Here is a 23,003-nt window from a genome sequence, read left to right as displayed (position 1 = left end):
TCTGAGTCAGTGAAAAGCTAATCTCAGCTGCCCCAAATTATGAACGCAGGTCCGATCTGCCCCAAATTTGAATCACATCAAGGGGCCTCTAAATAACGGAGCCAAAGGCGATATCACCTACACCCATAGGGTGTGTCACACATGCTGCAAATGTCAGTTGCCGAAATGTAAATTCCCCACAAAATGTAGGCACAAATGACAATGACCATCAAACAGGGTTTTGATACTCCATACCGTTTGCCTGCAATTGCCTTCTCACTTTTATGGGCGGGCCTATTTCTTTCAAAAAAATGCCATATATCATGAACGCAACATTCAAACAGACCCAAATGGGAATTGCATGTTGAGGGGCCTCTATAGAGCACCCTTCCAAAAATCGCTTTCACTTCTTCCCATAGGGGCCGCCACAATGAGAACAGTTGCATCGTCTGTAGTACAAACTATTTCCCCCGCAGCTTGCTCTTGTCCTGATGGCTGCAACTCTGATTGACAGAGCCCTGAGTAGGCAACTCGACCTAGCGAGATCGGCAGTCTGAGGAGCGCTCTTTTCTAGTTGAAATGAATTACTAGCCGTGTAGTCACCCACCAAAGGCCTATTCGTCCAAGCCAGGAAAAACCCTGTGCAGCCAGGTATACAAATTAGAGCTACATTAATATAAACACTACATGGCAGCTAGTAGTGATACAGCATAACCACTATTCTGGTATAAACAGTTGTAAATGTTGAAATGACATGTCATTCAGCCATTGTTCCGACCTCAACGGCACTCACCCTGGCTAGAACTTTACTCATTTATCAAATAGAACAAAGCAGGGTCCTAACATAAGCTTCTTCCCATGCATTGTGTTCTAGGCCTATCCTCCATGACACCCAGGGACCTTTTCAATTAAGTCCTAGAGAACTCTTCATACTGTAGAGAAAATTCTATTCTTTTACCAGGACAATCATCCATATTCAGCATTAGGAATGTCATGAGTCCATCACAAGAACAAACACACAATGGGGTAAAGAAAAATTATATGAATCTTTGTGTATCCAAAAACGTATGGCATGCTGACGAACACAACTTTGAATTACATACCCACAGCACTTGGCCAGTCTCAATGTTATGCATGGACATAGGATTGGGTTCAATACAGCTGGGAAACAATGCCCAGGTTGGTGTTTTCTTGAATGGTTAATGTAAACCTAAAACAAGATGCATGCTGCCCTCTTGCCAGAATTACCACCGTCAGGTGATCGGTTAACTAATGAAAATAAAGGCCAATGAAATAATTGCACACGTGTCAAATTGTAAATCAATTATGACATCCTACTTGAGTAACGTTAGCTACTTCTTGGGGACTGTCACCATCTTCAAAAATACATATTTTTTCACATTTTAAGATGTTGCCAATGTGATACAATGGCCAGTGTTTTGAGTGCAACACTAATCTGGTAAGAGCTCTGTAACCTACCAATTGTGGAGAGAAATAAGATTTGCTACCCCAAATGGCATGTTTGGGACATTTTACCCCTCTTGTCTGATATAATCTCTGGATGATTTATTTTATAGGCGCATACATCGAACAGAGAAGCTAAAGCTACAATATAACGGCTTGATCATGCTTGGAAACAGTCACACCCTTGAGCAAATATTCGAAATCTAATAGCTGTTATTTAATGTTAGCTGCAAACATGTGTGTAAATGCATGTTTCCAATCTCCAAAGAACAGCAATAAGTTATGGCTGGCAAAGCAGTCATAGCTAGATGTTCATGATGACAGCTAGCTGGGTGCAATCAGGTGGAAGTGGACCAGCCCTGCTTTATCCTCCAGCTGAGTGTGATGGAGCTAAAAGCTACATTGTTAGCTAGTAAGCGTGCTTGTTTGTAGTTTGCTAGCTAGCTCGCTAGCAAGCAAACTAACCGTGTTTGCAGGGAGATACATGAGTTCACCTGAGTACTGATGACAAGCTAGCAAGTTAGCTAATCCCTTCACAATACACCTGACAGAGGAGCTCTGGACACAACATAAGCCATCCTGTAGTACAGGGGTCTCCAACGTTTTTCAGGCCAAGGACCCCTTAGCTGAGAGAGAGAGAGATGAAGCAGGGACCCCCACTATACATTGTATAACATGTTGTTGCAGATTAAACATCGTTTTCATAGATAGCTTCATATACTTGTTTGACAGCACTATCATCAGTGTTGGATTCATGTTATTGATGTTAATGTGTATTTTCAGACCACTTAAATCCTCAACATTTAGAAAACTTGTACTTGATTTGCTCTCCCCCTACACCTGATCAAACCTCTGCCGAAAATAGCACAAGAGCTTGTAGATCTGCTATTTTCGGCTAATGTTCCCCTCAGAAAAGGGATTCTAGGATTCAAGTGGTTAATGTAAAACCCAAAAAGTTCCTATCACACAAACATTTGGTGGCCCTCCTCTGTAGTAACTCTGAGGACCCCTTAGGCCCTAGGGGGTCCTCAGGGGTCTTCAACAGGGGGTCCGGGACTCCTCCCTGTTGAAGACCCCTGATGTAGTTATGTATGGGGTGGGGGTACCTTTGTCTCTTTGATGTCTTGCTTCCCTCCGTCAGGGTACCACTGGACGCGCACGAAACCCCTTCCCAGTGGCTGGCTCTGGTCGGCGCCGCTCTCTGTATCCGAGAACGGGTAGGGAGAGTCTCCACGACCGTTACCACCTCCACCACCTCCTCCTCTCCCTCCTCCACCGTCGTCGTCCGAGTCCGAGTTGAATTCCTCCTCGCCGTGGATCATCCGCACCAGGCCGAACCGCCTGGAGCCGCGATGCCGCCCCGACACCAGGTCGTGGGAGAAGAGCAGCCGCTGAGAGCCGCCCGCTGTGGGGGAGAAGGCCATCATGGACTCGGGGGGTTCTGCTTCTGATCCCGACGCCGGGCTGCCAGCTGCTGGGGAGAGAAGGGCCGAGGGGGTCGGGGATATGGATGCTGCTGTTGCCGTTGCATCCGCCGCTACTGCTACAGGGGGCTCCGCCATCATATCGCTGCTGCTGTTGTCAGGGAATGATGATGATGATGCGGGAGGGAGGGATGGTTAGGAGTTTAAAAAAAAAGAAGCGAGAAGAAACCTGTAACCAAGGGAAGCGCACGTGTTTACGTTACGTCGGTACGTAACAAGTAGCGTTGCCAGGTTTTGCGAGAGAAATAAGCATCTAGGTGGTCTATGAAAACAAGCCCAAAACACTTTGAACCTATATACATCAGCTATTTGAAAACCTTGAAAAATGTACGTTTTTGAAATATTTTACATTTTAAATACACACATTTTGTATGGGGGTCCTAGGCACGAAATATTTTCAGATCTGTGGCCATGTACATGTTAATTTGGGTGGGGGGGGGGCTTGACTTGACATGAAAAAGTTTGAGAATCACTGGTTTAAACATTTAGGAAAGTAGCCCAATAAGCAACTACACTTTCCAGCAACTTTACAGAAAAACAAGCCCAAAGTCGCTTATAATAAGCGGACATGGCAACACTGGTAACAAGCGCAGTGCGAGGCTGCGCGCGCTGCTGTATCACCGCATCATCATCAACCACCAGACCAGAGCGAGATGTACTGTTGTAGCCCTGTTTGGCCGCTAGGTGTCAGTGTTTGACTGTTGTGTGGACACACCATGTTGTGGACACACCATGTTGTGTACACAGCACAACAACACAACAATATCACTTACTGTAATGTACACTTTGTCTTTCAGATCAATGCCTGTATATTTAAAACGTAGCTACATTTTCACCATATAAAGCAACTGTTGAATATCAATATAGACTATTGATACTCCAAATACTGACACACACACACCTCTATGTAATTGAAACATATATTGACTTCTTGTCAACTCTATTGGGCTTGGCTTCAAGCTGCTGGAACCCGTCCCTACGTAGACTATCGGTTGGGATTTAGGATAATTCATCTGCCCTAAAAGTATGTGGGTCTTAGAGATCATATCAGCTACATACAGTTACCAAACTTTGAAGATAGGATGGAAATCTCACCCACTTCTCCACTACTCAGACAAAAAAAACAATTATACCAATTGGCTAGATGGTGGCGGCGTGGCGCAATAATAACCAACTTTACGTTTTTTTCTCTATAACTTGAAATGTCTCACAATTTATTTCCTGGATTCTATGGGTCCAGAGAAATCTATCCATTGAACTTCAAAAGGTCATGGCTCAGCACGTAAATAGACCAATGTCAAGAGTCATTCACATTGACCACTAGGGGAGCTACAAAGAAATGTGTTTCTCCAATGATTACAAAACTCAGGGTATGTTTCATAACCCTGTTGAAGAACCATGTGTTAATTATTTTTTAAATAATCCAATATGGGGGCATGCAGTTCCAAACATGTGCATGGGTCTGGCACACATTTGGCCATAATATCAACAAAAGTCAATACCCTGTTCTGTTGGGCTAAATATCATAACTTGATGGATATTTTTAATAAGCTGTTGAAACATGACCCCAAGATGTTTTTTAATTTAACCAGTACATCTCTAAAACCTGGAACAAATTTAGTCTGTCCATTCTGATTAAAAAAAAACGTGCCTATATGGTATCAGAAACTGAAAGCTCTATATCTTTCAACTTCTACAGTCCATGATGACTGAACCCCTAAATCACTGGATTGTTAAATAAAATTATCTCTCTCTTCATCATCTTCATTTTCTTCTGAAAGTCATCTTTCTTCTTCATGCCTTTCTCTTCATAATCATAGTAATTTAATTTTTCCGTGCTTAATTGTAGCTTGTGGCTATGTGTGGTCTAATGTTTCCAAATATGATTGCCTACTATCTGTCAAATCGTCCTCTACATTTCTAATAATTTTATTATAAAAAAGCATCTGCGACTACAATCACAGTTGAATCAACAACTTGGGTGATCAATAACAAACTTGCCCGCCCTGTAGGTTAATCCTCTTAGTGATGCGAAAATAATGCCTGGAAAAAGTCTTACTCTTTTGGTGAAGACTGGAAAGTCTCCTTGAAAGAAATGTCAGAATGCTATCACGAATCTTGGATTACTGAACTAAGTCCTCGTGTGAAATGTAGGATTAATGACATTTCGGTAGAAAGTGGTCAACAGGACACATCTTATTAAAGTCTAAACATTTGAAATGGCTACTTTGCACTTTCATTGATTTATATTCTTGCCCTGTTTTTATTGTTTATTGGGTCGTTTTATCATGTTTTTATCGTATTGGAGCTTCCGAGCGCAAGTTTTTCCACATAGCCTACCTAACCAGTGCATTTAAGTGACAATAAAGTGAATGCCCCCTGACCGTTCAGGACCATCACAGTGATATGACCTTATGGTTAATAAGTGTGAATAACCCAGGGTATTTCATTCATAACACATGATGTCTAAAATCCGGGTCTGTTGTGCGTCTGACGAGGATAATTCTAAGCACAAGGACGAATATCCCTGACCCGATGTTGACCGTTCAGAATGGGGGAGTTGGCCTCTGAGAATATTATAAATACTCCAGGCGCGCCACTCAAACGCACAACCTCTTATACGCACACATAGGACCTGTAGGCTGTATATTCTACTGAGAAACAGACTTTAAGGACAAGAGAAACCAATTTAACGCCGTCAAGAAAGAAAACCAGTCTAAATTTGCCTTTGAGGGAATATTATTGACCAAGACGCAACTCAACTTTGGATACATCTTTGGGAAGGAAATTAAAAGGGACATCATGTCAGTGGTAAGCGCCGTGCCATTCATCAAACTTCCCCACATAGGGTCTCCAGTTTCCCAGGGGCGTCGCCACACGCTCCCGGCCAGCGAATTCCGTTCCCTCAGTCCGGAGGATGCCATCTGTGTATTTGAGATTGAGAGAGAGGGTAAGTTTAACCAGCCATTTACTCATTTTAAATATCACACGTTGAAATATACATTGAGCTGTAACTTGCAAACGTTAGTTTAAGTAGCCACAGACTGAGCCAGGCCGGTCGTCTGTCACGACCGTCATGGATGAACATGAACTTCAGCCTGGTGTTTGCACGTTCTCAATTTACGGCCCGTACATCTACATAAAAGTTCAGATTTCAAATATAAAGGGCTCACCCCATGGCCACGGATGTTAGAATTCTGTTCGGGCCCCCAGAAGTACCCGTATTTTCCGTGTTGTTCAATAACAAACAATTTAATCAGATTGGTGTCCATTTTCTCGTATTGAAAGCATCTGCAGAAAATAGCCATCGATCGGATTCAAATATTTTTTATTGAACAATACAGAAGATACGGGTACTTCTGAGAGTCCGTACATAATTGTAACATCCGTGGCCATGGGGTAAGCACTTTATATTTGAAATCTGAACGTTTATGTAGATTTACGGGCCGTAAATGGAGAAAGTGCAAACACCAGGTTGAAGTTCATCCATGACTGTCCTGATATGATAGTCATGTTTCAGGGCTACCACAGACTTAGACAATTAAGTCTGATCATTAATTAGAAAGGCTACTATTGTCAGGCTAATATTGCCAGTATACTAGTAGTAATCCTGCCCTCTCTTCTCTGACTCTGCCTGTAGCTTTCATCTCGGTGTCTGGTGAGTGTCCCCTCCACCTGGATGAGGTGCGACATTTCCTAACCCTGTGCCCAGAGCTGTCTCTGGGCTGGTTCGAGGAGGGACGCCTGGTGGCTTTCATTATTGGCTCACTGTGGGACCAGGAAAGACTAGCTGAGGTAAGATAGAATGGGCGAAACCTGGACAGCAACTTAAACTTTTTTTCTGTGGAAATATTGTTTTGTTTTTCCTTAGAAACGTGACACAATTATGTGACGTTTTCAGTTGAAATCTTCCTCAACATTAGCCATTAGACAGACAGACAGAAGTATGTCAAATCTGGGCCCTTCTGAACAAGAAAGATTTATTAATCATTCATTATGGCAAATGAAAGTTAAGTGAGACTGGTCTTCATGTCACAACATGAAATTGTATGATAATAAGAATAATGGAATATTTTATAGCACTTTTCAAAAACCAATCATTGAAGGAAATTGAACATTTGACATAAAATAGAAGAGTAAACATTGAATAGATAATCATATACAATATCATATTAACACAGAAATATTTAAGCCAAACATAGTGAACCATCTTATCCCTTTCTTCTTTTCAGGACGCTCTAACTCTCCACAAGCCTCACGGCAGCACAGTTCACATCCATGTGTTGGCGGTCCACCGGACCTTTCGTCAGCAGGGAAAAGGTTCCATCCTGATGTGGAGATATCTCCAGTACCTCCGCTGCTTGCCCTACGTCCGTCGTGCAGTGCTCATGTGTGAAGACTTCCTGGTGCCCTTCTATCAGAAGTCGGGCTTCAAAGAGCAGGGCCCCAGTGACATTACAGTGGGGCCCCTGACCTTCATCGAGATGTGCTACCCTGTTAGAGGTCACGCCTTCATGCGCCGTAACAGTGGTTATTGAATTGTGTTGAATACAATGTGGATTCATCTCATCAGGAGCATTGTTGAGGACATGAGAACAGTGGGGTCCCAATAGACATAGGTGGCTTGGTGTTTGTCTGAACATCATTGATTCGTCATTCAGCAAGGTGTGTTCCACCCGAACTGTATTTGTATGCTGCTGGCAGATGACATCAAACTTTTAGATTGTCAGATAAGTTAATGGCATTATTTATTACTTTTACATCATAACTGTTTTACTATTACTGTAATATGCATTCAATGTTTTTTTTATTTTGTGTTTGTTTTTCCATTTTATTTTTATATGAATGCTGGACATTTTTGTAAAAACTAAAAAGTATAATTATTCATACGTTTTTTCTTAAAAACAAGCCCCTTAGGAGAATACTGTGTCAAAATGTGGTGAGAATGTTTTCTGAATGTTACATTTCCTTGTTTTGCAAAAAAATAAATAAGAAAACTAGACTGTGTCAGCTAGTTAGTCTACTTGTAAAGTTAACCTGCATGTCTGTTGTTGAGCATAGAATTAGGATTTAGCCAGCCAGCATGTCTATCTTCATTAGGGGCTATGACGGTAAACGTCTTGGGATTTACTGAAGTCTGTTTACTGCTGCCAAAGGCCTGAGAAAGAATTTTAAACATGTTCAGAAAGCAGTGAGGGGCAAACATCAGCAGACCAGATGATAATAATACTGCAGAAATTAACTTTGATCAATGTTTTTATATATATATATAGATATAGATAGATATATATAGAGATATATATATATATATATATATATATATATATATATATATATATATATATATATATATATATATATATATATATATATTTTGTTTCATTAGCACCACAAGCAATCCAATTCATGGTTTCAATATGTACAGACAGAGCTGGATTGGCTTATTTATGCTGTCAATCTAATTGTTAGCAAGGTAACAACTACTATTCCTCATGTCATTTGGCAAGAAAGATGACCTGCGTGAAACTTACTTCTTAACGTGTGCATGTGCACACAGACCCACATGTTATTAGACTGGCATTTTTAATTTGATTGTTTTAACAAATAAACATTTCAAGCAGATAATGCTTCAACAAAAACATTTCAGGCAGATTGTATAAAACCAAAGCAACAGACCAGTGCCTTGCCCATGGCCTGAAATTAATTGAACATTCCCTTTTTTGTTTTATTCCAATAAATAGAAAATAAATTTGTATTTGGTCCTAATGCAAACATAAGTATTACACTCACAGGCATAGTATTGTGGTTCAAATCTTAGACAGTCATTCAAATGCACACATTGCAAAAGGCACTGTACTGTACATTCCTAAAGAGGTCAGTGTTAACATTTGCTCCACATTAACGGACGGATTTCTAAAAACCTGGACAGATTATGCAATGAAATTTTTAAATTGACAGCATGAAAATACACAGCATTTTTAAAAGCTAGTTTATGTCTCACCAATTGGATTCTCTTTTTTACACCAGTTCACTGGTGAGGAAGTTGCTCCCTCCAAAACACAAAATGTCTCGTCTTGGAGGGGGCCAATGACCCTTGAAAACATGTTTTCTCTGTGGTTAAGAGTACTGCATCAGTACAACCCTGGGCTGTAATCTAATTTATGCTTTGGTGAGTGTAGTGGGGGGAAAAAACTGATATACTGATTTTGTCAAGCAATACTTTGTCACCAAAGCAGAAATTAGGCGGTACCATACAAAAACACAAAATATCTGTGACATATATTATAATCGTTCATCCTGGGACCAAATGACCCATGTCTCGACTCAGTAACATGTAGAAAAATTAAAGGCAAACCCACCAAACAGTTCACAAGGTATGGTAGTCTTGTGTTTCCAAGATAAGTGCAAGATTTTCACGAACCTCCATCTTAATTTGGTTGAAGTGGACTGTAACCAAGTTATGGTAGTATGAAATCTTATGTCAATGGTTTTTCCTCAAGTTAGTCAAGGCACATCAATCTTGAACATTTCTCAGGGATGAGTGGGATGGCATCAATTCTCCTTTAACACTTACACAGGACGCGGATATGCTGCTGAAGTGCCATTGACAACCATGAAGAGTACAGCGGTCTTGCTGCATGAGCAGCGGGTTTCCGCTACGTTTCCACCGTCTGCCGATTCGCTCAAAATTCAGCCAAATTCAACTTTGACCCCTTCTGCCGCTGAACTTTCAACATCTAGGCAATAACGAAAGAGTGGGCAGGATAGAATGGTGAACGCACAGAGTAGAATTGGAATTTGGCTACAGAATGAATTGTGTGATCTACAAGCTTGAGCTTCTACTAGATCTATTGAAAATTTTGCAAATTATAGGAAATCATCACCTATGACATGCTTGAAATAGGGACGCAAGGTTGGAAGTTGTTAACCACTCAAACCCCATATGGTTGAGGGGGGTCCCTCAGGGCTCTATACTCGTGTATTTTCAGTTTTCTGTTATTGTGGGGAAAGCTTTCGCTGAAAATAGCCGATCGACAACGCTTGTCGCTATTTTCAGCGAAAGCTTTCCCCACAATATGGATGCTGGGGTTTAAATGGTTAATATGCACCCATTTTGGCAAAGATAGCAAGTGTAAATGGGAAAAAGGACAGTCTTATATGTATACTTCGATTTAAGGCTCAGGCAACGTGTTGGTGGAGGTTAGTGAATCCACAATCGTTCAACAAGGCACAGTTATACATACACGATGCACTTCTACCAAGTCCCAACATACAGTACAAAATGATCAAATACTTAAAGTGACCAAAATAAAATGCTCCTTCAACCATTAGATATACTGTAATAATTATGTAATTTCAATTCTACAAAGTGGTTTAGGCACAACTGTGGTAACAAATTAATACAAACGTAGTGGTGATTGAGGCAGTGCAGTTAACACATTGACTGCCATTGACTTCATTTCAAATCCAACGCTTCACTGCCATTGACGTCTATAGACGTCATTTGGTGATGTCAGTGATTGTGATAGATCTTAGATTACGATGATTTTAGGACTCCCGAGAAAGAATACACCCCCGGAAATCACGTGATCTAAAACAACTCCAGCCCGTCCGGTCTAACGTTATCAGATTTATAAAGATACATTTATCTCTGATTTCTTTTCCCAGATTAAGCTATATTCAACTGCCGATAACTAAACGGAAGATCGCGTTTAAAAAAAAAAAATAGGTAGAAAGAAGAGACCCTCGTCTTTCCCCCCAGACATCTGATGTTTACATCGTTATTAGAAAACAAATTCTGTGGGTCTCGAAAGATTAGTAAAAATGCTGGCAGTGGCTGATTCATTAATTGATTAATCCCTGGCAGTTAATGTGTTAAAACCTTGCTTCTATTATTGAACAACATGCACATAAGCAAGCTGTGAAGCAGCTGGACAAAGAAGTAATCAATATCTGTACTGTATGTTCCATCTCTTCTATGAGCTGATCATGAGTATTATTTACATGTACTATATAGGTATACCGGTAGTTATTAAGGCAACTAGTGGTGCTGGAAACTAAATCACCAATATGTTTGTGTCTATTGCCATCTCCTCATCCCTGTTACACAGCTAATACTTGAACACATATCATACTTTCAGCATTTCCCTCCCATCTGAAAAATATAGACATGCAACAAAAGTACAAAAAGTGATTATAAAAACAAACGTAAATATGCACTGAATGCACCATTAAAATATTGAAATGTTGCAGAACATAATTACATTTTTTTGTTTTTTTTGTATAGCGTTAAATACATCCAGTGTTGCCAAAACAAATAAAAAAGAACCAAGTCAGACCTGTCTCTCATCACATTTTTAAGTGGGTATATCATCCTCATGAGCCAACCCACCAGAGCCATGTCCATGATGCTTGCATTTGATAGTATTATGACCTTCTATGGAGTTGACAACAGTCCAGATGTACTCACTTTGAATATATTTTCCTTTGCGCCCTTGCAGACACATTCTTCTTTCCAGAGCACCTCTTCCTAGCCCATCAGCAAATTAGTGCACTAGTTAGTGCCAGCCTAGACTGAGGATTAAAACGGTTGGGTCAAGTTTTACAGAGTTAAAGTATCAGTGGCCCGACACTGGAACAGCGCAATTCATATTCACATGGATTCTCTCCAGTTCCTTTGATGTTTAAATAATTAGGAAAAAGAACTCAGCCCCATTTTTTTCCACATGTCCACCTTTTTAAGGCCCCATTCAGACAGGACTGGCGTACCAACTGAGAGCTATAGAGGATCGTTACCACATAAGTTAGGGCCAGGTGAGGTTTGTTGGTAACCACTAATTATCCACATGGTCAATATTGTGGTCTATATCATACTTTTCACAGAACTTGCTGGTTAATGGTAGACAGGTGAGGTGCTCCAGCCAGTGCCAGTTGATTGGGTGGATGTAAAACCAAACTATGAGTGAGGCGAACAGCCCAACATAGACAACCAGGGATATGGCAATGAGGATGCGTTTCCGGTACTTGTCAAAAGTACCAAAGGTGATGTAGGGCAGGAAGGAGAAGGAGAGCAAAAGGCCACTGAGGAAGCCAAAGATGTGGGCGATATTGTCAATCCAAGGCAGCAGGCCACACAGGAAGAGGAAAAGGACAATGCCCAGCAGCTTCAGAAAAGCCTTCCATGGCTTCGCCAGTATCTGCCAACCTTGGAAGAGCTCTACAAACAGGCATGCGAGGAGGCCGAACTGGGACCCTGCTGGACCCACCTGGAGGGAGAAGAGAAGACAAATGTGGGAGGAAAGAGGGTCAACAACGGCTTACTTACAACAACATACTTAGCAGCATGCTGGAGTTGCACACCTAAAATAGCAGATCTACAACACATCAGACACGTTGTGAGCTTGTAGTTCGGCTATTTCCAACATAATGCACAAATTAGGTATACATCAGGCTTAACTACACAATCATTTGAAGCCAAAACAACTGGAAAGAGGTCTAACATTTGATTTGAGTGACGAGCTAAGGGCAGTGGCCCTATGACCAACTAAATTGGATTAACATTAAGTTTATGGTGTGGCTGAAATATATATTTATAGAATATACTTTTATGGAAGGTCAATAGAGAAAAGCACAACCAGAAACTACCTTGGTTGACTAATCAATGCATGGTCAGCGGATTCACATGTATGAATAAGCACAGGGGACGTAAGTATTAGGAATGCAGGGTTTATGGGGTTAAAGGCATACATCCTGTTTAGTTTGACGTAGGTTTGCATTAATTGTCAGTTGTTTGCTCAATGTCACAGCAGTAGTAATAGTACTGATGATCTGTCCTGACAAATAAAGGATTCAAAACTAAACTAAAATGGAATTTATCTTTTGAGAAATATTTTTTAATCTGACTCTTGTTGCTAGGGGAAAATAAAATGTGTCCGGGTGGCGCAGGGGTAAAGTACTCGCTGTGGTCCGAGTACTTCCTCCATGGTGCCTCCAGCTTGCCTGGGCATGCCAACAAACACAACTGGCCGTGTTCGTGGGTGGGAAGCTGGCAGAGGATTGTGTTCTTTGCCGATTGATTGATAGGCCGCTTGTTCAAGGAGAGGGAGTAGAACTGGTTGTATTAACATGTTCCTCCACATGTATTACTCCTCATTGTCAGGTGAAAAGAAGCAGCTGGTAACTGGTAACAAGCATATCAGAGGAGGTATGTGTGGTCTACACCTTCCACAGGCAAACTGTGGCGGTTAGAACCAAACTGTGTAGCATAACTCACTGTTGAAGGGGAATTGGCCTAACAACTTGTGATCCTAAGCCAGGTAAACATTAGATGATGTAGATGTATGAAGTTTCATACATCTAGTTCTTCTCATCACAACAACAGTTTGGGGAACTTGATGACCCTGTGGTAAGTATATAAAGTTACTGCTCCATGTGCTGTGGTGTCTGATAATGCTCACAATGGCGTGGCCATTTCAATTATGCAATGACCTTACATTTGTGGCCTTGGGCATGTCAAAATGTCGCAGCAATTACATGAAAATCCTTGAATAAAGCATTTGCCCCCTTTTAATTGATTAATTTGCTCTTTGCTCAAGTTCTCCGTAGTTCTGAAGCACCACCACCAACCTTGGGTCACATTAAGTGTGCAGATTAGCATGACGTCAATTCTGAGACTTGACGAGGCACGAGGGAGATGCACGAGGCAGTAATCTGGCAGGATGCTAAACAGAGGGTATTTAACAGTGCATGGTGCTTTATTTCTCTCAAAGAAGCCCTTTCTATTTTCACCAGGAATATCACCTGATAAATCCCTAACAATAAATTATGAACCCAAGCTTTAAATCAAAAAGAGGGTATGGACCTTTAATCAATAAGAATCAATGGACAGCCTTGTTAATTTCCTGATGCAATTCCTCGTCATCTTACAGGATATACCCAACCACTCTTCAATGGGTGAGTATAATCTTGTGGGAACCAGTCACATAAAACCAGGTGCTTCAACTTACACCAGTATCTGGCATCTGCTGTCTACTCACATGCACACAATCACACCTAAGTTGTTCCCAGGAAGACAAAATTGGGTGACACGCCTTCATTTATAATAGTTAATTCCCAGACAAATGTATAAAGAATGGAAAGCTTAAGAAAGGAGAAGCATTAAGTTGTGCTGCATAAATGCCCACTGTACAAACAGTACAGTCACACTGAAATAATTAATGTCAAGAGAGCAGGGATCTTTTTAGATGACTCGATGAAAGTGACTACCTCAGCACAAAAGGTATTTGAAGTGCAAGCTCTGAACTTCTCTCATGAGATCACTGGTGAGAGAAATTAAATTAACTTCTTCATTTCCACAACCTTTTAAAATCTACTGCTTTAAGGATTCACTGAAATAATTTCAAACACGGTTGACTTTTGTTGCTCTTTACCAAACCATATGGGTTTTCTAATCTCAGCAGTAATGGATAATGAACTCAAAAGGCCTCTTTAAGTAGCTTGACGGGCCAGAGTTGTGCCTTGCATGCATTTCCTCTGGTTAATCTTGGCATGTGCAACTGTGTGAACGTGTCAGTGCTAAGGCGTGCAGATGGGTAGGATCTTTGGCTCTCGTGTCAGGAGACGTCATGCCTGGCACAGGTAGTGACACCTTAGTGACAGATAAGAGTAGAGCCACCATGTGTCACAGAACAATATAGTGTCAGGAGGTCTTGAGGACAACTTATGGAGGAGATAGTAGTAAATACGGGCACGTGGCTAGCTTCATTTAGACATTTATAGGATTAAGACATGCAGGACAGAGCAATGTCAGGGAACAAAGGGCATTTTAATTTGTGAACAAACCTGGCAAAGGGGTCAACTTAATAGTTCTGATTATTGAAAACTAACACTGTGTGTGTGTGTGTGTGTGTGTGTGTGTGTGTGTGTGTGTGTGTGTGTGTGTGTGTGTGTGCGTGCGTGTGTGGCTTGTCAGCGTGTGTGTGTGATTGTTATCATAGACCTGCTTGTTTCTCGCCAAACCTGGCAACATTGAATGTGTGACGCTAAACGCTAATTATGTTTTTGATATAAGTGGTGGCAACATTTTTAGACACCACACAGGTCTTCCTAACAATAGCGAAGATTAAAGTAAGGGTGAACATGGCCAAATAATAACTTAACACATTGACCGCCAGAGGTTAATCTCATAATGTACTCACCAGTGCCAACGTTTTATTGTTGTTTTTTGTTTTTTTCACGTCGCCATAGACGTCGTTAAAATCCTTAAGATTGATCTGTGCACTGTTTGTAAACATTGCGGACATCTCCCTGTGTCTACCAGTCCAAACCACGTGTCAAACGGGGCATCCATTGTTGAGTTAGAACGGTTTATGTTAAACAGTGATCAGCGAGGAGAAAAACTACAATCGAAGAAAATGGCGTTTCAGTGTAGACTTTAGAATGGGAGCCGGCGTGATCGTCAAAACCGGATCCCAAATAATTCTGTTTCCGGTGGTGTTACAATGAAATGTGCCGTACTAGAAAATTGAAAAAAAAAAAAAATCGAAAAAAAGGAAAAAGCACCACAGCCCGTAGGCTACGGGATCGGCGGTTAAGCGTTGGATTTAACGGCCCGTAGAACTACGGGCCCGGCGGTCAATGTGTTAATAGCCCAACTAGGTCTGAGGAGGCACGCTAGCATTTAGGCTAACTCTATAGCCTGACTTCTCGCCAAACCTGGCAACATTGAATGTGCGACGGTAAACGCTAATTATGTTTTTTATACAAGTGTTGGCAACCTTCTTAGACAACACACGGGTCTTCCCAACAATAGCGAAGATTAAAGTCAAGGTGAACATGGCCAAATAATAACTTAATAGCCCAACTAGGTCTGAGGAAGCACGCTAGCATTTAAGCTAACTCTGCAGTCTCAGGGAGGGGGGGTACTGCGGAGGGGGGGCCGTCTCCCCATTGGCTTAAACGGGGAAGTGTCCCCATTGGCTTAAAGGAGTGAAGTACAGCCAGGACAGCCAATGATGAATAGGTGTCGAATAGGTGTCGTGGATGATGATGTGTCTGTCTCTTTGTAGAGCAGCACTTGCAGCAGCTGATACAAAATCTAGGCATCTTCCATGTTAAAGGATTTATAAAAGTAATTTTTTCTCGGATTTCTGTTGTTTTCGGCTTGTTTTTCAAAAAACAAGCCACATTCTAACAGCCATAGCTCTGGAATGGAGGATCGCGGCCAGCCAAATATTTTTTCGCTGACGCTACCAGACCCCTGTGCGTGTAACAAGCCCATGTCCGTGAGGAAGGAGGTCACAGAGAATATTCCATGATTTGTCAAAGGTACAGTAAAATCGCCGTTTTCGCTGGCAAGGGGACGGTAGACGATGTTTTAACTCTGGCAGTGAATGAGTTAATACATTAAGTTCAGCATGTGGTGGGGATAGGGCAGCAGAGTGTAGCACTACCTCAGAACATGCGTAAACATCCTGTGACATCACTTTCGGTTGCATACATATTTATTTATAGCCGAATAGGCGGCCATCCATGCATAAGTGCGCACACACAAAAAGCGCAATCACACACAATGTATGTGTATGTGTCATCCAATGAGCATCACTTTCTGTTGCATACATATTCATTTATAGCCGAATTGGCGGCCATCCATGCATAAGTGCACACACACACACACACACACACACACACAAGATGTATGTGTATGCGTGGGGGTGTGCGTGGGGGAGTGTGCGCGTATGTGTGTGTCTGTGAGAGAAAGATCTTTAATCGTTTAAAGGTGAATGATGGGTCTTTCCAGTAGGTTTTCTCAACATAATCTTATGTCCATTCGGCTATCTTTTCTCTTGTAAACAAAACCTCTCCACAAGAACATCTCTCTAATCTAGATCATTGCCAAGTCATCATGCTGGATTTCATTTTCAATACACAGTTTATTATTGGCAGATTATTTAATTAATTAAGTACTAAGTTATTAAGTAACTAATAATTATTCTTCCTGCAAAAGTAAAAAACATAGAAAATAAAATAAATAAAAAAGGAAGTGAGAGTGTGTGTGTCTGTGTGTTTGTGTGTTTAGGGGGCTTTCCAATCTAGTAAGGGCCAGTCAGGCCCTATAATCCTCAGCATCAGCAAACTGCATCCAGTAAGTGATTTAAGCTGTCTGGAGCAGAGCCAAGCTAATCTGCTGACTGTAAACAGACTGGGATGTGGCTTCCTCAGAATTAAAAAAAAGAAAGGTTTTCCTTTTCGTTCTTGGTGCTTCTATTCCCATAGAATTTACATAGAGCAAAATCTTTTGGTGGCTCAATTTAATTGATGACAACTACAACCCAAATTGCAGTGGGCCGATCCTTGAACAGTCCTCGTTCTATACAGCACACTGCATACAGATAATGTTTAGGAGAAGGATCAAGGAATATATGAGGTGAACACAGCACTATATCTCATACCTCTCACTCCTAACAAGCTCAGTATGCACTGCAGGACAGCTGGATGGCCTGAAGAGCGTGTGCATGTGTACAGTTTGTGTGTGTGGTTATGTGTGTTGGAAAACACTGGGAAATTCTGCCATTTCAGAAAAGGCTGTGAGGGAGAGTGCATAAAGAGTGACAGTGATGTTTGTGAATCGCACTTTATGCTCAGATGCAAGCAGTACAAATAAATTAAATGTTTAGTGCTTAATTATAATATTCTGCATGCATCTGCTTCATGTGACAAATGTGTGTACGCACATCACACAGTAAAATCCTCAGTGTTAATTCATCCATTTGTGACTCAGAAATGAACACTATGGACTTTACGTGTGGTTATGCGTGTGTGCGCGTGCATGTGCATGTTCAAGCATATCACGTACCTCAGCTCTATAGGGCAGGAACAGTGAGGAGGCCAGGTTCCCAGTTATGCCACTAAGGATGTATATGATGGAGATACGGGCCCAACCAGCCAGCTTTTCAAGGTCCCTCAGTATTGTCATCTGGAACACCACTGACACCAGGCAGTGAAACAGCCTGCACACACACACACACACACACACACGTTGACTTGGCAAACTTTTGGGACATTACAAAACTGCAACTGCAAAGACATCAAATCAGGGACAAGTGGTCCCCAATTAGCTGTCCTGAAGACAGGTACACACACATACAGTAGACCGATACATGCTGTGTGCAGTGCACTAATACTACAGTACCTCCACAATAAATTAAATACTGTATGTTCATGCACAGACAGAAATAAGAAAACATTTTATATATGCAGACTCAAATGATGGAAAGTGTCCATTTTGTCCCAGTACTGCATGTTGTTGGGTCCTTCCTTACCCGGCATGGAGGAAGAGTGAGAGCCATAGGCGATAGAACTGGTCAGGGACGTCAGGGTTGAGGAATGGTAACAAGCCACATACATCATCCAGACAGTGCACCTGGGCAAGGACAATTGACTGGATCAAAACCACACACACACACTCAGACACACATAGACCATATGATCCAAAATCCTTTTACCTTACCCCCCTCACAGGTATATACCCAATCCTAACCTTTAAAGAAATATCATAATTTCCCCAATTCGGCATGCTGTCCCAAATCACCTGTTTTAACACACACACACTTTAATCGATTTGATTATTAAAAAAAATAAAAATAAAATGTTTTTCGTTTTTTAATGGCTCGACTCAAGGAATGCGAGTTGATGTCACACCAGAGCTCACAGCTGCGTCTTTTTTTTTATAGAATAATCGACTTTGATTCGAATAGTGGTTTTGATAGTCGAATATTCTGTTAATGCCCTAACACACACACACACACACACACACACACACACACACACACACACACACACACACACACACACACACACACACACACACACACACACACACACACACACACACACACACACACACACACACACACACACACACACACACACACACACACACACACACACACACACACACACACACACACACACACACACCTGTGAGCAGAGTGTGGCCTCCTCATGGAAGTAACCATGCATAAAGGAGCAGTATTCTCTGGTAGTGATCTCACACCTGCAGGAAGGTGAACACACAGTTGAGAAGTTCAGTAAGACATACTGGAGGTGATTCAAAACCATGTACAGTGACAGCTGTTTTCTGTCCCCAGCCTGTCTCTCACCTGCCCTTGGTTCCTATGCAGCAGGGTCTGCCCATGATGTTACAGTCCATGTGGCTGTAGCCAGTATGGTTGGCCTTCTCGGGGTACGTACACAACTGGAGAGGGATAGAGGGAAACCGTCCATGATGGAATGCAGCTCGACTTCAGTGTCCTGCACTATCCAATGTTTCGATAGCTTTCAATGTTCAAAATCTTGAAGGACCCCTATTTGGCCGCGGACCCCATCTCAAAATGTTTTGTTTTTGAAAAGAAAAAGTATTCAAAGCTTTGCATACATTTTTCAAAAATAGCAGATCTACAAGCTCATACTGTAGCATGAAGTGACGCGCTATGAGATTGTATACCTTTTACTATATTTTTGAATAGCTAAAGTATAAAATATGGTTAAAGTGGTTATAAGATTGTGACGCTAAATGTATTAATTTTGCTGGGGACCCCCTGGTACCCCCCCTCTCTAATAAATATCTAATAAATCTAATATAATACAGTTATGTTGTTAGGTTTTCTTTTACCAAGTGTAGCCTAGCTATTAACAACAGCTTGAACAAAATATATAGCCAGCCCAGAGAGGGTCGCTTGTAAAAAATATATGGCGTTGATGCAATCTTAGATTAGATGTTGACCTATTTGACAGTGCAGAAGCATAAATGCCTTGATGCACATAACATTAACGAGCATCAACGAGCGTCTAAAATGAGTGTCATATAAATGATATGTGCATAAGGGAGTTCACTTAATGTGATAACTGGTAAGGAAAAGGGGGCTTTTTTTAATGAACCATAGCACAGCTGACATCAATAATGTAAAGCGCAGTGGTCTCTCACCGGCCACTTGGTGATGTCATCAGGCCAAGTGTGAGGCGGTGCCGAGGCGGGCTCTTCACACACTCTGGTCTCAGCAAGGGCCGTGAGGAAATAAAATTGAGAGACATCATAAATCGATGTTTGTATAATTTGCATGGCAAAGTTAAGCAGTTTTATGAATAAGTCAGTATTTAACATTAAAACAAACATCAATGCACTACTGTGTAGGCCACAATGGAACATCCAATGATATACGTTAACATACTTGGATTTCAATCCAGGAGAAATTGCCTGACACTCAATTTAACAGGCACTTATTGGCAGCTGTAACGTCTGGTATTATTGTCTACTATTTCAAACAAAATCTACATTAGTTAGCACCTTATAATACATGTTTTGGTGTTTCTGACCCCTTTCATTGACTACCACAGAATGTAATGGTATAGTACTGAACTAGAGCCGGTACCTGGGGTCCTGGTGACAGACAGCGCCAGAGGACCTGACAATGTCCACCGTCTCATTCTTCCATTTCATAAAGGTGGCCAGCGACTCCTGCACACAAGGTGTTATTTTAGCACTTAACAAACAAATTATTTCTAGCGTTTCATTTCATCAGTCCAAGTGGAAATAAGATATCCATAGCAATATCCAATACATGTCTTTAGACAAGTATTATTATACCCTGTCAGTAAAGACGTAGCCAGATTATCTTTGGACAAATGAAGAAAATAATAATAATAACCTTTCAAACTAAACATTTGAAAAAGCATTTGAACAAATAAAACTGCAAAATGAAGATCTGGAAAAAAACAGAAAGAGAATAGACACTGAAGCATGAGAAGCTCTTAGAGAGCTCACCAATAGGAAAGCCAACTATCAAGATCAAAGGAGCTGATATCAATGAGCATCTGAAATCCTGGTTTGTACACTTCAGCAACCTTTTATGCAAACCCCTTCTATAACAGCATTGATCTGAGCAACTGCCAATTGACACCACTCCTTTCACCCTGAGAGAGCTACAAGTGTATGTCTGGCAAAGATTCAGAAATCCAAAACGCCTGGCCCTGATAATATACCAGCAATAATCTGGAAGAATCCCATCTTTCAAAAACGGCCTCTGGAGTTCTGCAATGAAACATTCAAGGGAAATAAACCAACATCACTTTTCCAAGTCTTTTATCATCCCACTCCCAAATAAAAGTGATCTCCAGTTGCCAGAAAACTACAGAGTAATAATTCGGCAAAATGGTGGACAATCTTGTCAGGCAGAAATGGGCGTGGCCAATATGAGGAGACGCGTTCTTACAATAATTTTTTTATTGATCTACCATAGTCTCCGACAAAAATGCAATAATAAAAATGTTAATCTTGAAAAATGCATGGCAAACATTGAGTGTGCAAATCTTAAGCAGATTGATATGCTATGGAAAACTCATGCAAGTGTATACATCTGTGTGTATGTGGAGGGAGCCCTGTTGAAAAGTGCAACCTGTTAACTACCGTTATTAAGGATATAAGCTGAGGGTGAGCCGAATGTATATGCGTAAATGCTTAAGTGCATTATTGTTTGGCTATGAATAGGATTACAGGCTCACGTGCAGGCAACAATGTGCTGATATGAAAATGAATAGGTGTGTGTAAAGCCATAATCCTAATGTATACATCACATGTGAACTCATTTTGGAGGTCATTTAAGACTAAATGGTTCTTGGAGCAGCACTGTGCTATTTTGACAGATATTCATGGTTAGTTCAACACACTGTTGCAATTTGTCGGCCATTATTTATGTACAGAAAAACAGTGCTACAGTAAATTCTATTTCATTTAGTCATTTAGCTGATGCTCTTATCCTTTTAATCCTATATATTGAAATTTTTTCTCTAGGGAACATCAACAGGACTATACCGGGGAGGTTTCCACTTAGGAATGTTCACTGAAACCACTGGACAGATCTTCTGTTTGAAAATATAAGCCTGCCAGCCTTCAGGACACTGGATGTAAAAAATAAATAAACCTACCGAGCAGCCAGACCTGAGGGTCTGCACACAGCCAGAGTTGTCGTTCTGAACACAGCAGCCCGACTCTCTCTCCAGGTCCTTGGCCCTGGAGATCAGCTCGACAACCTGTTGGTCTCGGCGGATGCACGGAGAGAACTTAGCCCCCAGGTGGATCAAGTCATCCTGAAAAGGGAGGGAGGGGGTTATTAAGCCATCCTCAAGGTAAAGACACAGCCACACTACAAAACCCATACATATTTGTTGTATGACAGATACAGAAAAGTATTATCATGTGATTACTAGTATGTGAGCAGAAAATCTAGACACTGGCCCTCATTTATCAACGCAGCGTATAAACCGGCGTATGTTTTTCCATATATTCGGCCGTACGCCAACGTGGAAGTCACATTTACCAACGAATCCTACACAGCCGATCCGAGCGTACATTTGGTCCCAGCCTTGATAAATGTCACGGCTGAAACCGAGCGTCATTTAAATAACACGGCCTTAAATATTCTGCAAACACCCAGATTTTACGACATGAAGAACCGAAAAGAAAGAGTTTCGCCGGCTCTCTCTCACACACACACACACACACACACACACACACACACACACACACACACACACACACACACACACACACACACACACACACACACACACACACACACACACACACACACACACACACACACACACACACACACACACACACACACACACACACACACACACACACATTTCATGTAATCCGTAGCGGTACAATCTTTGTCACGTAGGTTTGTAGCCTACATGAATGACATATTATGATACCAATCACATCGCCATGAATGGAATACGTTTGCATATTAATTTATTTACCCCATACCGAGCAGTGCGCATTCGAGTTACACTAAATAAAGCAGTCAGACTCGGGCGGGCGGCAGTGATTCCGTGCCGCCACGTTAATAAGAGATTGGAGCGTCGGGTTTATATCCTTAACCCAGCGAGGTTGTAGTCTCCATAACTCTCTATGACATAACTCCATGCCATAGTACAAGCTACTGTAAGTTTGTACACCTCACTGTCCATGAAAAGATGTTCGGGAGTCCCGAAAATGCGCTCGCAGAAGCC

At 41.5% G+C, this 23,003-nt stretch overlaps 3 protein-coding genes across 4 annotated transcripts in view; 1 reads left to right on the top strand and 2 right to left on the bottom strand.

Moving 5' to 3' along the window:
* ube2o (ubiquitin-conjugating enzyme E2O) overlaps positions 1-3,072 on the bottom strand; it is a 49,322-nt gene extending 46,250 nt beyond the window's left edge. For both annotated transcript variants that reach the window (XM_080447714.1, XM_080447715.1), the window contains exon 1: positions 2,550-3,072. In XM_080447714.1, the coding sequence (XP_080303840.1) occupies positions 2,550-3,008 (459 nt within the window). In that variant the 5' untranslated portion in view covers positions 3,009-3,072. The remainder of the gene's footprint in view (positions 1-2,549) is intronic.
* A 2,626-nt stretch (positions 3,073-5,698) lies between these two features.
* On the top strand, positions 5,699-8,131 carry aanat1 (arylalkylamine N-acetyltransferase 1). The gene is made up of 3 exons (XM_080447885.1): positions 5,699-5,877; positions 6,568-6,722; positions 7,160-8,131. Exons 1-3 carry the CDS (start codon positions 5,730-5,732, stop codon positions 7,463-7,465), a joined length of 609 nt encoding a protein of 202 aa, XP_080304011.1. The 5' UTR covers positions 5,699-5,729; the 3' UTR covers positions 7,466-8,131.
* A 240-nt stretch (positions 8,132-8,371) lies between these two features.
* LOC308099144 (inactive rhomboid protein 2-like) overlaps positions 8,372-23,003 on the bottom strand; it is a 40,445-nt gene continuing 25,813 nt past the window's right edge. Inside the window, exons 12-19 of the mRNA XM_080447761.1 lie at positions 21,909-22,070; positions 20,357-20,442; positions 19,912-19,975; positions 19,088-19,182; positions 18,906-18,981; positions 18,248-18,348; positions 17,782-17,935; positions 8,372-12,193 (exon numbers count right to left, since the gene is read on the bottom strand). Coding sequence (XP_080303887.1) covers positions 11,762-12,193; positions 17,782-17,935; positions 18,248-18,348; positions 18,906-18,981; positions 19,088-19,182; positions 19,912-19,975; positions 20,357-20,442; positions 21,909-22,070 — 1,170 coding nt within the window. The 3' untranslated portion in view covers positions 8,372-11,761. The remainder of the gene's footprint in view (positions 12,194-17,781; positions 17,936-18,247; positions 18,349-18,905; positions 18,982-19,087; positions 19,183-19,911; positions 19,976-20,356; positions 20,443-21,908; positions 22,071-23,003) is intronic.

The sequence above is a fragment of the Gymnoscopelus braueri genome, assembly GCF_963280865.1.
Source record: "Gymnoscopelus braueri genome assembly, chromosome: 2".
Lineage (NCBI taxonomy): Eukaryota > Metazoa > Chordata > Actinopteri > Myctophiformes > Myctophidae > Gymnoscopelus > Gymnoscopelus braueri.
This window is presented reverse-complemented; position numbering and strand designations above follow the sequence as displayed.